This window comes from Sminthopsis crassicaudata, chromosome 3, assembly GCF_048593235.1.
Source record: "Sminthopsis crassicaudata isolate SCR6 chromosome 3, ASM4859323v1, whole genome shotgun sequence".
NCBI lineage: Eukaryota > Metazoa > Chordata > Mammalia > Dasyuromorphia > Dasyuridae > Sminthopsis > Sminthopsis crassicaudata.
In genome coordinates, this window is record NC_133619.1 from 36882379 (window position 1) to 36899149 (window position 16771).

Here is a 16771-nt window from a genome sequence, read left to right on the forward strand (position 1 = left end):
ATCTCCCCCTTCTGTAAAATGAGGCAAGGGAGGGGAATGGGACTAAGTGACCTCTTAAATCTCTTCCAGCTCTTATTCTCGGAAAGAAGGGGACGACAAGCCCGTGATTTCTCTCGGGCTAGTGCTGTCATAAGAGAAAGGGGCGCGATTCTGAGAGCCCCCACCCCGTGGCCTCTTCTTTCTCCGACTCCTTCTCCCCCGGCCCCCCTTCGCCCTTCTCTCCTTGGGTTCCCTCTCCTTTCTGGGGCTGACTCTCCCTGGCGTCCCTCGTCCTCCGCCCCTCCGCCCCTTTCCTCTGGGCTCGGGGAGCAGATGCGCCCCCTCCCCTTCTCTTGTCTCCCCCCTCCCCTCCCCTTTTCTCCTCTCCCCTGCCCTCCCCATCTCTGCCCCTCCTGCCGCTGCCGCCGCGGCCGCTGCAGCTGGTGATGCGATTCGCCATTGGATTAAAAATAGCCTGGTCCCCCTCCCTGCTCTCCCGCGCCCCGCCCCGCCCGGGCTCTGGCCGCCTCGCGCCGCCCGCCTGCCCCCGTCTGCTCGGCCGCCCGGGCCCTGCAGCCCCGCTGCCCTGCCTCTGCCTCTGCTAGCGCCCGTGCCGGTGCCCCAGCGGCCGCCTCTTCCTCGTCCTCGTCGTCCTCCTCCCGCGCCCGGCCCCCGCGCCCGCCCTCCCTCCGGCCCTCCCGCGCGCGCGGAAGCATGCAGCGGGCCGCCCTGTTCGGCAGCCCCGGCGGCGGCCCCGGGGGCGGCAGCGGCCCGGGCCCGGGTCCCGGCCCCGGAAAGATGGCTGCAGGAGACCTCGGGGAGCTACTGGTCCCTTACATGCCCACCATCCGCGTCCCCAGGTCCGGAGATCGCGTCTACAAGGCGGAGTGCGCTTTCTCCTACGACTCCCCGGTGAGTGCCGGTCAGACGCGGGCCGGGAGGTGGGGGGCGGTGGACGCGGGGTGGGGTGGAGTGTGGTGGAGGGGTTCTGCCCGAGTGAGCCATCGATCCGGCAGCAAGCCCCAGCTTCGAGGACCACCCTCCCCTCCCCCGCTCCCATTCCTCTCGGGGATGGGGCACAGTAGTGCAGCCACCGAGCGCGTCCACTTTGGGGAGCTTTGGAACTGAGCACCCGCCCCTCCAAGCCCCCAAACCATGGGCTGCCGGAGCCCGGAGCTGCGGCCGGGACCTCTCCTCCCGAGTTCGCAAGCCTAGCGCCCTTGCTCGGCTGGCTTTCCACTGTAAGGTTCGGGGCCCCTTCACCCACCTCCCATTCCGGCCCCGAGCCCATGAACCCTGCCAAGTGCACAGTCTGGCCCCCGCCCCCAGGGCTGCGGGGAGTGGAGAGCGCCCGGCCACACAACCAGCACCTTCTTTTTCTGGGACTGCCGATTCTCTTTAGGCTTTCCTAGTCTCTTCAGAGTTGCGAGTTCTGTGATTTTTGGTACTTCCCCCCACCCCTTGCTTCCTTTCTGAATGACAGGAAAAAACAGCGCTTTAGCACTAATGCTCATAGGCTTTCGAGTGCATCACGATTACTTTTCTTCTACTAAACTTCCTTCCCCTCCTTCCCCCCTTCCTTCCCCCCAACGTGAGGTTTGGGGCTTAAAACATACCAAGACAAAATTTGAAAAACTTTAAGCCAAATCTTGGCTTCAGTGACTGGGAGAGGAAGTCAAGGGTAGATTACAGTTGTCAGGGCCAAGCACGAGCGGTTGGCTGGTGCCTTGCAGATTTCCATGGGTTTTTTGTGCGTGTGTGAAATTAAAAAAACAAACAAAACCAACCGTGTGTCCCCCTGTGAGGAGGCAGAAAGCACTTCCCCAGTCACTCAGCTGTGTGGCGTTTAGCATGACTTTTTGAGGGCTGGTTATTTTTACCCACACCCTTTGGAGCTCATATGTCATCCAGCAGGTCTCCCTCTGACTGCAGAGGGAGTTGTATTGGGGAGGGGGGGCGGCTGAATCTCTCCATCCTCCACTCAGCAACAAAGCCAGAATAACCTTTGTCATACGGCCATCGGAAAGGCGGCGGAGCAGCTTGTGGGACGCTTACCATTCTGCTAGCCTCTTTTTGGTTTCGGAGTACTTTTTTGCTCCCTGGCTAAGTAGGGACATTCATGGGGTCACAGCTTAATGATCTTGTAATCTAAGCCTGCTATTTTGCAAATGAGGAAAATGAGACCGGAACTAGTTTTTATGGATCGTGACAATTCGTGAACTCTTTTATGACTTTTTGAGCTAGATCACAGGATTGTTGTGGTTGATTATAGGGACTGTCTTTTGCCTTTCTTTGTATCGCCAGGGATTAGTATAGTGCTTGACACAGTAGGTGTTTAATAATTGTTTTTCCGCTAATGAATTAATGAGCTGGAAAGGACCTAAGAAACCGTTTAGTCCAGACTTTGTCAAGTTACAAGACAGGAATTTGAGGCCTAGAGAGGTTAGATGACACGTTTGCAAGGGGGCAGAACCAAGCTTCCTCCTGAATAATCTGATTTGAAATCACGGTTCCCTTTCCATCCATCTAAATTGCTCTTTTTCTTTTAAACTTGAGAAGTCTTTATGGGACTTTCTAGGACCATCCCTTGAAAATTTGAGAGTGGTTCTTTCTTAATCCTCTGGACTCTATTGACCATGAGGCCACAGCCAAGAATGCCATTAGAATTTCCTACTATCAGCAACATAAACTAACAGATTTTGTATCCTTTGATTCTTCACCCTGGTTCCTAAAACGGTTGAGATGGCAGATGATGTCTATTACTCAAAGCAATTGACATGTTATAGAGCAGTAGTAGTCCTCAAACTTTTTAAATATAGTAAAAACAAAAACTCACACTCTGTCACCGTTCCTCAGCCCATTTGCCATAACCCAGTGGGGTGTATAAACGTCCTCAGCAGGCGGGCATCCTGGCCTGCAGCCCGTAGTTTGAGAACCCCTGTTATAGAGTATTGAAAAGATACTTGGAGGTGCAGCTAAGTGGTGCAGTGGATAGAGCCAGCCTTGAAGTCTGGAGGACCTGAGTTCAAATTTGACCTCAGACACTTAACACTTTCTAGTATGTGACCCTGGGCAAGTCACTTAACCCCAATTGCCTTAGCAAAAATAAATAAATAAATAAATAAATAATTAAAAAAAAATAAAAAAAAAATAAAAAATACTTGGAAACAGCCAAGGGGTGGTGGTGGTGGTGCTGGATTTGCAGTCAAAGTTCTGGGTTCTAATCCCAGCGCTGCTGCTTATTACCCAAGTAGTCTTGGGCAAATGACTTTATTGGGGATTTAATTTTCTTCTTGTTAAAATGGAGAATTTGGATTAGAGCTGTTCTGTATAATCCAGTTTCTCTATTTAATGTAGAATAGGAAGCTCACAGATGAGTGTTTCTTACAATAAAAGAGTTAGTTAACAACATTTATTTATTAAACTCCTATTTTTGTGCTACTACGGTGCTGAGTGCTCAGAAGACAAATAAAGGCAAAAACTCAGGATGTTCTCTGAAGTACCTGACAGCCTAATGGGAGTGATAATAATAATAATAATAATAAAAAGATGTACACACAATATATATTCAGCATAAATAGAGATTATTTTAGAGGGAAGGCAGTAACATTAAAGAGGGAATGGGGAAGGCTTCTTGAAGAGGGTTGGGATTTAGTTGAGACTTCAGGGAATCCAGGAGAGAGGAAGGGAAGTTGAAGAGGAAGGGAAAGATGGAAAGAGGAAGGGAGGGAAAGGAGAAGGAAGAAGAGAGAGAGAGAAAGAGGGAGGAAACAGCCAGTGAAAATGATCAAGAGCTGGAATATTGTTTATAAGGAGGTCAATATCACTAGATTGAAGAGACAAGGAAAATGGATAAAAAGAAGTCTGGAAAGGTAGAAATGGACAAGTTTATAAAAGGCTTGAAAAGCCAAAGGTTTTAGATTTGATTCTGTAGATGACCAGGAAACTACTGAAGTTTCTTGACTAACAGGGTGACATGGTTAGACTTGAGCTTTAGGGAGATCAGATTGATAAGTAAATGGAGGGAGACTAGGCAGGAGGCAATGAGTAGGGGGGACCTGCACTCAGGTAGTCGGGTGTCAGAGGAGAAAAGGGAAAAATGGAGAAGAGATGTTACAGAATTGTTTAGAATGATACAAGGTGGCAAACAGCTTGTCTTGGAAATAGGCATTTTAGTGTCCGTTCTGATCTGGGTAAAGAGAATGTTTTGAAGAGAAAAGCATGTTCAATTCAAACCAACAATTATCTTTTCAGTACCTACTATTTGCAGGACTATCAGCACTATGGTGCTGAGGATATAGAGACATAAAAATCAGTCCCTGCTCTCTGGGGTAGAGTGGAACATGTACACAGATAAGTAATTACAATTTATATAGAAAGTAATTGCCCAGGTTGGATGACAGCGAGAGAGGGACAGCAATTGAGAGTATCAAGAAAGTTCTCCTTAGGAAAGAGCATCTAAAGGGAGCTAGGGATCAAAGCAATGAAGTAAGAAGGATATAATGCATTAGCTCAGAGAACAACTTAGCTTCAAGGATGGCACAGTGGAGAGAGCTTCAGACTTGGAGTCAGGAAAATTTTAGTTCAAATCAGCATAAATCAGAGGGCAGCTAGATGGTGCAGTGGATAGAGCACCAGTCTTGAAGTTAGGAGGACCTGAGTTCAAATCTGGCCTCAGACACTTAACACTTCCTAGCTGTGTGACCCTGGGCAAGTCACTTAACCCCAATTGTCGCAGGGAAAAAAAAAAAGCAAAACAAAACATAAGTCACTTACCTGTTCTCAAGCTCAGTTTCATCAACTATAAAATGGATCTAAAAATAGAACTGAAGCCAAAGGATTGTTGTGGGGATTACATGACATATATGTGCAAATGCTTGACAAATGGTAAAGTGTTATATAAATGCTAGCTATTATTATTAATGTAAGCTTGGAGACCAACGTAGCAATACTAGTAATAATAGCTAACATTTATGTAGTGCCTACTCTGGGCCAGGCTTTTTACCAAGCTTTTTACAATCATTATCTCATTTGATCCTTACATTATTCCTATAAATGTGGTGCTATTATTACCTTTATTTAAAGATAAAGAAACTGAGGCAGGATGGTTAAATGACTTGGTTAGGGTCATACAGCTAGTAAAGTAGTAGAATTGAGATTTGAATTAACTACTTCTGATTCCAAATAAAATGATCGTGCCAATGACCCACATTCTCTTACACTTCCCAGGGAGGGCTCTTTGACAAGGGTGATGAATCAACATATTTTGTTCATATGCATGTTAGAGAAGGAGAAAAAGGGGGAAGATTTTTGTGTGTGTGTATGTGTGTGTGTTAAAGAAAGGGAGGATTGATGGAGAAGTTAGAGAACTGGCTTTTGTTATTGTTCAGTCACTCTTTATGACTCTCTGGACCCTAGAATGCCAATACCGTCCCATGGGATTTTCTTGGCAAAGGTACTAAAGTGATTTGCCATTTCCCCATTTAATGGATAACACAAACAGAAGTTAAGTTACTTCTCCAGGATCACAAAGCTAGTAAATGTCCAAGGTCAGATTTGAACTGGCCTTAGAATTAGACAGATCTGAATTCGCCTCTGATACTAGTGACTGTAGAACTCAGGACAAGTGACTTAAGTTCTCACTGCCCCAAGATATTCTTCTGATTCCAAATTGTAGAGCAACTCCTAGACCTACATTGGTGGAACAAGGTTCCTGACTGGGAATTCCCTGTAAATCCCAGTTCACTTCAAAAAGATGAAAGAAGAAAGTTCCATAGTCTCTAATGTAATGTAATCCAAGGTATTTGATAAGGTGTTTTTGGAGAAAAACAACTTTTTATGAGACTCTTCAACTCTAGAGAACTATTTGGAATCACATTTTTCATAAAATTTTCTTGCTCTGAAATGGATTTTTTTGGAGGTTTAGATAATAAAGTTTAGAGGTTGGGGGATATTAAACATGATCTGACTCAACTTTCTCATTTTTATTGCTGAGGAAACGTAAGCCCAGAGAGACAGTCAGCATGCTTATAAATTTCTGGGATTCACACCATGGTTTTCTGACTTTCCATGTCCTCCTGGTACCTTAGAGAATGTGAGGCTGCCACTTTGGACTGGCCTTCCATCTTCTCAAAGAACTCTCTCTTATATCAGATCATTTTGTGATGTCTTAAATAAGAGCCCAGCTAATCTGTTTAAGTGCCACAAAGATCAATAATCTTCATTGCCATATTAAGCCATGTTCCACCCCTGTTGAATTAACCCTGTTCATTTTTAAGCTCTGCAACTTTGGGATGAAAAATTTATTTTATTGAAGCATGTGTGTGTTTTATCTTCAAAGAAGATAAGGTGTATACAGCTGTTTGTGCTTTCAGATATCACTTTCAACTTTATGAGCCAATGGGGAGACTTGTGACATGCTACTATTATTACTACTACTACTGCTATTGCTACTATTGCTACTGTTGCTACTATTTATAGAAAACTTTAATATTTGCTAAGTGCTTTACACATATCTCATTTTATCCCCACAACAATTCTGGCAGATAGATGCTATCATTATCCTCATTTTCCAAATGTGGAAACTGAGACATAGAGAATTTAAGATTTCCTGATCCAAATCCAAGGCTTAATTTTCTGTGCTACCTGAAAACCATCAATAAAATTGTCTGAATGTCCCTGATACTGGGAGAGGTTGGGACATCATCTTGATCTTTGATCATTATTAAATGAGGGTCCTCCCTACCAAACTTGATTATTCTGCTTGCCTGTAGTTATCCCTTTTCAAACTAGGACATGATTCCCCCCTTTCCTAATCTTCTAAATGTTTTCCCTCCTCATTTAAACATTTACCGAAATTCCACCTCTTTTCCTAAATCAGAGAGCTGATCACCTCCTTAACCCTGTTCTTGGTGGACATAGGTTGCTGATATTCTCTCACCCATAATTCCACAAGCATAATCACAGAGTTGGAAAAGGACCTCAATTCTTGTCTTAACAAGGGTATGGGTAGCTGACTCTGGAGATAGACAAGCTTCTAATCTCATGAAGTTTGTCAGTCAGCCAGCAGACTTTTATTAAGCACCTCCTATGTCACAAAAATGGTCCCTGTTTTCTGGGACAGTCTAAAGGGCTGGCAATCTTTAAATAACTATATACATACAAGATCTAACCAGAGCAGACAGAGATAATCTCAGAAAGGTAGGAAAGGACCAGATTATGAATAGCTTTAAAAACCAAACAGAAACTTTATATTTGTTCTTGAAGGTGACAGAGAGCTATTGGAGTTGCTTGAATAGAGGGATGATGTGGTCAGCCCTGCACTTTGGCAGCTGAGTGGAGGTTGGAGGCAGGGAGATGAACCAAGAAGCCATTGTAAGTAAGGTGATGAAGCCCTTGTACCAGAGTGGTGGATCTGTGAGTGTTCAGAATGTGGAGGATACAAGAGATATTGGGAACGTAGAAATGACAAGATTTGGCAACAGATTGGATATGTGAGGTGGATGTTGATCCCTAATCCTTAAAGGTGACTCACTCTTGATTTATATTCAGTGTGTAGGGTAGCAATTAGTAGTTTATACTTGCACAATGAGGTGTGAGCTATAGTAGATGAAGAGCTTGAACTCAGGAATCCTAAAGTCACACATTTAGGCTAGAAGAGACTTTAAAAGTGATTAAGTCCAACCACACCATTTCCCTTCACAGCTACCAAAAGGTGGTTCATTTATCCATAGAAGAGGAAAGATAATTAGAGCAGGGTGAAGATATTTATTCAGGGTGTAGTTGATTCATGTGAGCAAAGGTTTCTTGTCCTGATGTTGGTCTATGTTCTGGAGCCTGAGAACAAAGCTCTACTGTCCAGAATGCCAATCCCCTCTTGTAATTCCTTTAAGGTGAATACATCTGTTTCTGCTTTCAGATAGCACTCTTCCCCTTACAGACGAAGAAGGTGAGACTGAGTAGATGAAATTATTTGGGTCACACAAGTAAACTACCAGTTGTTGTTTTAAGTCCTATCACTTTTGGGGTTTTCTTGGCAAAGAAGCTGGAATGGTATGCCATTTCCTTCTCTAACTCATTTAAAATTCAAGAAAATATTATAAATTAAAAAATTAAAACATTATTATATATAAAATATTTATTAAATATCATTTATTAATATCAAAACAATAAAATATTAAAACATATATAATATAAAATATTATAAAAATATATTTGAGTTTCAAGTTCTATTTTTCCCTCCCTCCCTGAGACAGTAAGCAATCAGAGATAGATTTTCTATGTGCAATTATGTAAAACACCTCCATGTTTGTCATTTTGTACAAGAAGACTCAAATAAAAGAAAAACAATAAATGAAAGTGAAAAATAGTATGCCTCAGTTTGTATTCAATCAATTCTGTGGAGGTGGATGGTATGCTTCATCATTAGAACTTTGGGATCACTATTGCTAAGAATAGCTAAATCATTCACAGTTCTTCATCAAACAGTAGTTCTGTTACTCTACAATGTTCTCCTGCCTATGTTCACTTCACTATGCATGTTTGTGTAAGTCTTTCCAAGCTTTTCTGAAAGTAATCCTACTTCTCATTTCTTACAACATAATAATACTCCATTCCAATCATATATCACAGCTTGTTTAGACTTACCCCAGTGGATGGCATCCCTTTGACTTTCAAATCTTAGCCACCACAAAAAGAGCTGTTATAAATTTTTTTGTACAAATAAGTTCTTCCCCCCCTTTTTTTGGATGCTTATGGGATATAGACTTAGCAGTGGTATTTCTGTGGTATTTCATTTAAATGATCCAATTTATTAGCACACAATTGAGCAAAATAGCTCCTAATAATTGTCTTAATTTCTTCTTCATCAGTAGTATCATTTTTGATATTAGTAATTTGTTTTTCTTCTTTCCTTTTTAAAATCAAATTAACCAATGGTTTATCTATTTTATTTGTTTTATTTTTTCACAAAATCAGTTTCTACATTTATTCAATACTTTTTTCTTTTTAAAAACTTTTTAAATTTATTTTTTCTGGTTATACATGTATATTAACTTTATGTGATACATATTTCTTTATGAATCATGTTGAAAGAGAAAAATCAGAACAAAGAGGGAAAAAACACAGAAGAGAAAAAAAACAGAAAAAAGAAGTGAACATAGCATTTAGTCTCCATAGTTCTCTCTTTTGGAAACAGATGGTGTTTTCTATCCAAAGTTTATTGAGATTGCCTTCTATCACTGAATCACTGAAAAGAACCAAGGCTTTCATTGTTGGTCATCATTGCACAATCTTTGTTACAGTGTACAACATATTTCTGGTTCTGTGAGTTTCACTCAACATCAGTTCATGTAAATCTTTCCAGGTCTTTCTAAAACCAGCTTGTTCACCATTTTTTAGAGAACAATAATATTCCATTACCTTTATATACCACAATTTATTCAGCCATTCCCCAATTGATGGATATCTAATACATTCCCAATTCTTTGTTACCACAAAAAAGACCTGCTACAAACATTTTTACAAACGTGGATCCTTTTCTTGAGGTACAGACCCAGTATTGACATTGTTGGATCAAAGGATATTTACAGTTTATAATATATATATATATATATATATATATATATATATATATATATATTTATATGAAAAAGTTGAAATAGAATATTGAGATGAATTCATATGTTAGTTCTAGGGCTCATTAGGAATGTTGGCCCCATTTCTCTTGTTCTTTCACACTGGGAGAAATCACTTCCAGATAGAAACCGACCTGGATTTCTCCGGTCTGAACTCAGATCACATAGGACTTTAATCGTTGAACAAACGAACCATTAATAGCGGCTGCACCATTTGGATGTCCTGATCCAACATCGAGGTTGTAAACCCTAATTTTCGATATGGGCTCTCAAATAGGATTGCGCTGTTATCCCTGGGGCACAGTTCCAAATTGTTCTCCAGAATGGTTGGGTCATTTCACAACTCCACCAACAATGCATTTTGTACATCTTCTCCAACATTTATAATTATCTTTTCCTGTCATCTTAGCCAGTCTGAAGGTGTGAGGTGGTACCTCAGAGTTGATTAATTTGCATTTCTGTTATCAAAAGTGATTTAGAGCATTTTTTCATATGACCATAGATGGCTTTAATTTAATCATGTGAAAATTGTTCATATCCTTTGACTACTTATCAATTGGATGATGGTTTTTATTCTTATAAATTTGATATAGTAATTTATATATTTTAGAAATGAGACCTTTATCAGAAACACTGGCTGTAAAAAATTTCCCCCCAGCTTTTTGTTTTCCTTTTAATCTTGTTTCTGTTGTTTTTGTAGGTATAATTCAATGTAATCAAAGTTGTCCATTTTGCATTTCATAATGTTCTCTAGTTCTTTGCTCCCTTCTCCAAAGATCTGATAGGTAAATTATCTCTTGCTCTCCTAATTTGCTTATGGTATCACTTATGGTATTTTGGTATGGGGTGTGAAATATAGGTCCATGCCAAGTTTCTGATGTAATATTTTCCAGTTTTCCCAGCAATATATGTGATATAGAAAGTTCTTATCTCAGAAGCTGGAGTTTGGGGATTTATCAAATACTAGATTACTTTAGTCATTGATTATTGATTAGATTGTCAGACTTGCTGGCATACAGTGGGGCAAATTAACTCATTATTATTTTAATTTCTTTTTCATTATTGGTAAGTTTACCCTTTTCATTTTTGATGCTGGTAATTTGGTTCCTTTCTTCCTTTTTCTAATCAAATTAACAAAAAGTTTATCTTATTTTTTCATAAACCAACTCTTAGTTTTATTAATTAGATCAATAGTTTTCTTAGTTTCAATTTTATTAATCTCCTTTAATTTTCAGAATTTCTAATTTGGTATTTAATTGAGGGTTTTAATTTGTTCTTTTCCTAGCTTTTTTTAGTTGCATTCTCAATTCACTGATGTTCTCTTTATTTTATTCACGCAACTCTTTAGAGATAAAAAAATTTCCCCTAAGAATTGCTTTGGCTACCTCTCATAGGTTTTGGTATCAATTCTTTTCTTACTTTCAATCTTATTAATTTTTCTTTTGATTTTTGGTATTTCCTATATGGCATTAAATTTTTTTATTCTTTTAGTTACACATTCAAATTCATTGATTCATTCTTTCTCCATTTTATTGATGTAAGCAATTACATATATGAATTTGAATATGAATCCCTTAAATATCTCTTTGGCTGCATCCCATAAATCTTGGTATCAATATTGTCTCATTTTGTTATTTTCTTTGATGAAATTATTGATTGTTTCTATAATTTGTTCCTTGACCCACTTGCTTTTAAGTATTAGAATATTTAATTTCCAATTAGCTTTAACCTCTCTATTATCCATTTTTGAAATATAATTTTTATTGCACTATGATCTAAAAAGTATGCCTTTGCTATTTCTGTTTTTTTTAATTTGTGAGATTTTTGTGTCTTAATACATGATCAGTTTTTGTCTAGTTGTCTAGTTGTACTACTGACAAAAAGATATATTCCTTTTTGTTGCCATTCAATTTTCCCCAGAGTGCTATCATATCTAACTTTTTCAGAATTTTATTCACCTCCTTAATTTTTTTCTTGTTTATTTTTTGATTAGATAAGATACGATAGATTAGATAAACAAGATATAGTTTCTTTCTTTATCTCTTTTAATTAAATCTAGTTTTGCTTCTGCTTTGTCTGAGATTATGATTGCTACCCCTGCTTTCTTTGCTTCATTCTGAAACATAATAGATTTTGCTCCAGCCTGTTCCCTTTATTGTGTATCTTTTTGCTTCAAATATATTTCTTGTAAAAGACATATTGTAGGGTTTTGGTTTTTAATCCATTTTGCTATCTACTTTCCTCTTTTGGGTGACTCCATCTCATTCACATTTATAATTATGATAACTGTGTTTTTCTCTCCATGCTATTTTTTGCTTATTTATCCTCCTCTCTAACCCCCCCTTTTCCTTCTCAAAGTGTTTTGCTTTTGATCACTACCTTCTCCAATGTATCTTCTCTTTTTATTAGTTCCTTCTCTCCCTTCCATTATCTCCATCCCTTTTTAATTCCAAATAGGCTTAGATAGATTTCTATATCCAAATGAGTGTGCATGTTATTCCCTCTTTGAGACAGTTTTGATAAGAGTGACTTTAAGTTTTGCCTGCCACTCCCCATCTTTCTCCCCAAAATCTTCCCCTCCATTATAATAGCTTCTTCATCCCTCTTTTATGTGGCATACTTTACCCCATTCAGTCCCTCCCTTCTTCTTCCAATGCAATTTTTCTCTTACTATTTATTTATTTATTTATTTTTGAGGGTATTATTCCATCAAAGTCACATTATATCCATACCTTATGTCTAGATTACTTCTAATTGCTCTTATAGTAATAAAGTTGAGTTACATATATTATCTTGCCATACTGAAATACAAAGTTTAACCTTATTGAATTTGTGTTTTTTCTTTCTTATTTCTTTTTTACCTTTTTATGTTTTCTTTGAGTCTTGGGTTTTTAATTCATTTTTGGTCTTTTGATTAGAAATGCTTGAAAGTTCTCTATTTCCCTTGAAAGATTATGTTCATGTTTGCTGCATAGGTAATTCTTTGTTGTAACCCTAGCTCCTTTGCCCTCCAGTATGTCATGTTACAAGTACTCTGGTTCTTTAGTGTGGAAGCTTCCAAAGTCCAGTTCATTTTTACAAATGAGGAAACTGAGGCAAACATGGTTAAATGATTTGCCCAAGTCACACCTCTAGTCACACAGGTCACACAAAGTCACACAACCAGTAAGTCTCTAAAACTATATTTGAACTCAGGAAGATGAATCTTCCTGACTTCAGGACCATTTCACTATCTACGGAGACACTTAGCTGCCAGGATTCAAGCTCATTTCTGTCTGACTCCAGGTCCAAGGCTCTATTTATTATACCAATGTGTTGCATTTGAAGAATGTCCTTAGGACCCGCAAAGAAAAGTTATGTAGATTGTAAAAAGCTGGAAAGTACATTAAGAATCAATACTTCAGACCTCCCACTCCACTCCTTAATTTTTTTTTTCTTTTTACCAATGAGGAAACTGAGGTTTCTGGTGGTCACTTATCCTAGGTCAGATAGGGAAGAAGTGGTCAGTGGAGATGGGATCAGGTCCAGCAGCCCTAACCTCTCATTTTGTGGGATCGTCTCTCCTTTGAAGAGAATCTAATAAGAAAATAAATTATAGGAACATTCTGTATTCCTTGTTGGCACTTCAAAAAACGGATGGCTTGATTAGCGTGGGCTCTGTTTCTCTTGGGAAGAAAGAGGTCCTCGTGAACTGCTCTGGCTGAAAGAATTCATGTCTGGGTGGTTAACCTTCTGGTAGTGAGCCTTCCACACTTGGCAGGACCAATCTTCAGATGATGGACTCAGAGCTTATTGTTGGATTTGATAATAATATTAATACTTATAATGGCCAGCACTTTTTATAAATATTCTCTCATTTGATCCTCCCAGCAGCCTCGGGAGGTAGGTACTATTATCATTCCTATTTTACAGAGGCTGAAATGGAGGCAAACCTGCCTGCAGTCACTTAAAGTCCGAGGCTGTATTTGAACTTAGGTCCTTCTCATCCTTTAAAGCAACCATAATGCAGTGGATCCTAGCTTTTTAGGATTTTTGATACCCAACTATTACTTGATTTCAAGATTCACTTTCCCTTTTCTCAAAATCAAAAATGTTGATAGATCTAGGATTTCCTTAACGTAGGTATCTGTTCAACTGTGCAGATTATAACACATTCATGTTTGCCATTTCTGGGTAGTTCTCTAGTAAATCCTCCTCTTGGAGTGCCCTCTCTCCTGTTGAAACTCACCCTGCTAGATTGATATTATTTAGATATCAGTAATGCACAAGCTGTTGTATACTCTTCTCTCATTTTGTGGCTGTCCCATCACTTCTTATGCTTTTACATTTTCTCTTGATATGCCTTTTTTGATGTACAAATTAAAATATCTGTGTAAGTACACACATATGTTTATATAGTCAATTTAAAGTGGATTAACATTAATTTGGGGAATTCTGTGGTTCTTTTTAAGCTAATTGAGAATATTGTGAGCTTTGGAACTTCCCATACAAATATCACTTGGTGCAGGTAGAGATAGTGCCGTATGGGAATGAGATGAAAAAATAAGGTGATTAGCTGGAAAAAAAGAAGAATCAGAGGATATATGATAGTTGTGATCAAATATTTGAAAAATTGACACATTAGAGAGGGATTTAACTTCTTATATGGTCCTGGGGGAAGAATGAGAACAATGGGTAGGTTGCTAAGAAGCAAATTGAGTCTGGATATGGTTTGAGCTGTTCAGAGGGGGACTTTTTTATCTTGGAGATCTTCAAGGTAAAGGCCAAGACCACGTTTTGGATGTGTTTTAGAGGGAATTTTTATTCAGGTAGGATAAGAAAGGATAGGCTCCAAGGTTTCCTACAATTCTGTGACTTGTTGGTTCTGGGCACATCATTTAGAAAGGACATTGATAAGCTGGACAAGACTGCTTGGAATGGTCTGGGAATAATGACATGACAATCTGTTATAGAAATTTGGAATGTTCATCTAGAAAGGAGAATTTAAAGGCACACGACAGCTTTCTTGTGAAAAAGGGATTTGCTTTTTTCCTTTTGGTTTCAGAGGATATAGATGTTGAAGTTTACAGTTGATATCAGGAAAAAAAATCCTAATCATATGATAATTCCTTACCCATCAGACTGGAATGGCCTGCCTTAGTGAATTTTTCATCATTGGAGTCTTAAAGCAAAGTTGGGATGAATACCTGTTAAGAATACTGTAGGGAGGATTCATAATTGGATGAAATGGATGAATCCTCCAACTCTTGAGATTCTGGGACATCAGAAAGTTGAGGTGATAGGCTTCTTTTTTCTGGAAAAATTACTTGGGGAGAGAGTAAGTCTTGCTTTATCTTTGGTTCTAATAATAATGATAACTACAATAGATAATATGTCTATAGCACTTTAGATTTGCAAGCTATCTTATAGACATTATCATCCTTGATCCTTGTGACCACTCAGTGAAGTAGGCACTGTTATCTTCATTTTACATATGGAAAACTGAGGCAGAAAGAGGTTAAGTGACTTGTTCAGTGTCACTTAGCAAATAAGTTTAACTCAGATCTTTTGAGAGGTCCTCTACTGCCTGTCCTTCTGTTGCTTTTTTATTCAATGACCAGCATTATTTTTTTCTGGCAATTCTACTTTCAGTTGCTTCCTTTATACTTCAGCACAAATGATTATTATTTTTTCTCAATTATATTTAGATTTTCTAATTACATGTAATTACATGTAATTCTTCTACATCCGTTTTTGTAAGTTTTTTGAACTGCCAATTTTTCTCTCTTCTTCCTTCCTCCCCCCTTCTTTCCTTCTTCCCTCTCTTCCTTCCCCTCTCCCCAAGACAGCAATCAATTTGATATAAGTTATACTTGTACAATAATTTTAAATATACTTCCATATTAGTCACATTGCAAAAGAAAATAAAAACAACAAAAGTGGAAAAAACGCAAGAAAGAAAAAGCAAACAAACAACAAAAATGAAAAATAATATGCTTCGATCTGCATTCAGTCTCCTTAGTTTTCCCTCTGGGTGCAGATGACATTTTCCATCCCGAGTCTTTTGAAATTGTCTTGAATCACTCTATTGCTGAGAAGAGCTAAGCCTATCATAGTTGATCATCACATAATTTTATTGCTACGTATAGTATTCTCCTGGTTCTGTTTACTTCACTTGGTATCAGTTCATATATGTCTTTCCAAGCTTTTCTGAAGTCAGCCTGCTCACGATTTTTATGATATTCCATTACATTCATATACCATAGTGCATTCAGCCATTCCTCAACTGATGGATATTCCCTCAATTTCCAATTGAGGACACCTTAAAAACAGCTGCTACAACAATTTTTGCACATGTGGGACCTTTCCCCTCTTTTATGCTCTCTTTGGAATATAGACTCAGTAGCAGTGCAAATGATTATAAAGCTGTTTGCCTTTTTGTTTGAGCAGTGTCAAAGGTAAAAAGGTATCGGCTTGGAATTTTTAAATAGAAAAGATAGTCCTTTCCCTTTAGCTTTACTGAGAAGAAAGTCAACTTCTAAGTAACTACTGGCATCTGTGTGATCAGCTACTGGACAGATATTAAGCAAGGATGGGGGAAACTTTTGTTTTTCTTAAAATTATAAACTACTAGAGAAGGGAAAAAATAATAAAAGTAGCAAAGCAAGGGGTGTTTCTAGATTATTAGATAATTATTAATAACACTTGAGATATACTGTAGTATAAATTTTGAGTCCTACTTGTTTCTCAATTCATTTAAAGAATCCTCTTCATTAATCTCATTAAAAAATAAAATTGGTCTTTCCCTCCCTCTACAGAAGGAGAGAAAATACCAGTGTACTTTTAAAAGAAAAGTATAGGCAGTTTCTGTCCTTAAAATGGGGCTATGTTTCCAAAGTTCACTTGATAATCTCACAAACTATGAGACCAAAAAAATCAGGTAATTTTTGGCTTAGAGCGTTTGCCTAAGGTCACAAGGTCAACTGATTAAATTTGGAACTGGAAATCCTGTTAGAAGTCATTTAGACCAGAGGTGTCCACTGTGGCCTTCAACACTTCTGAGTGGGGTGCCAGATTAGAATGTGATTGGGAAAATTAAAAAAAAAGTAAAAATATAATAGATTATATATATATATATATATATAACATTAATATGTGGTTTTCTAAGGCAGTTTGTG

The 16771-nt window shown here is 38.7% G+C and overlaps 1 protein-coding gene across 1 annotated transcript in view; it reads left to right on the forward strand.

Annotated features, from left to right (window-relative positions):
* Positions 1–524: 524 nt before the first annotated feature.
* The window catches only part of USP13 (ubiquitin specific peptidase 13), a 125708-nt gene continuing 109461 nt past the window's right edge, over positions 525–16771 (forward strand). The window contains exon 1 of the mRNA XM_074298259.1: positions 525–891. Within this exon, the coding sequence (XP_074154360.1) occupies positions 694–891 (198 nt within the window). The 5' untranslated portion in view covers positions 525–693. The remainder of the gene's footprint in view (positions 892–16771) is intronic.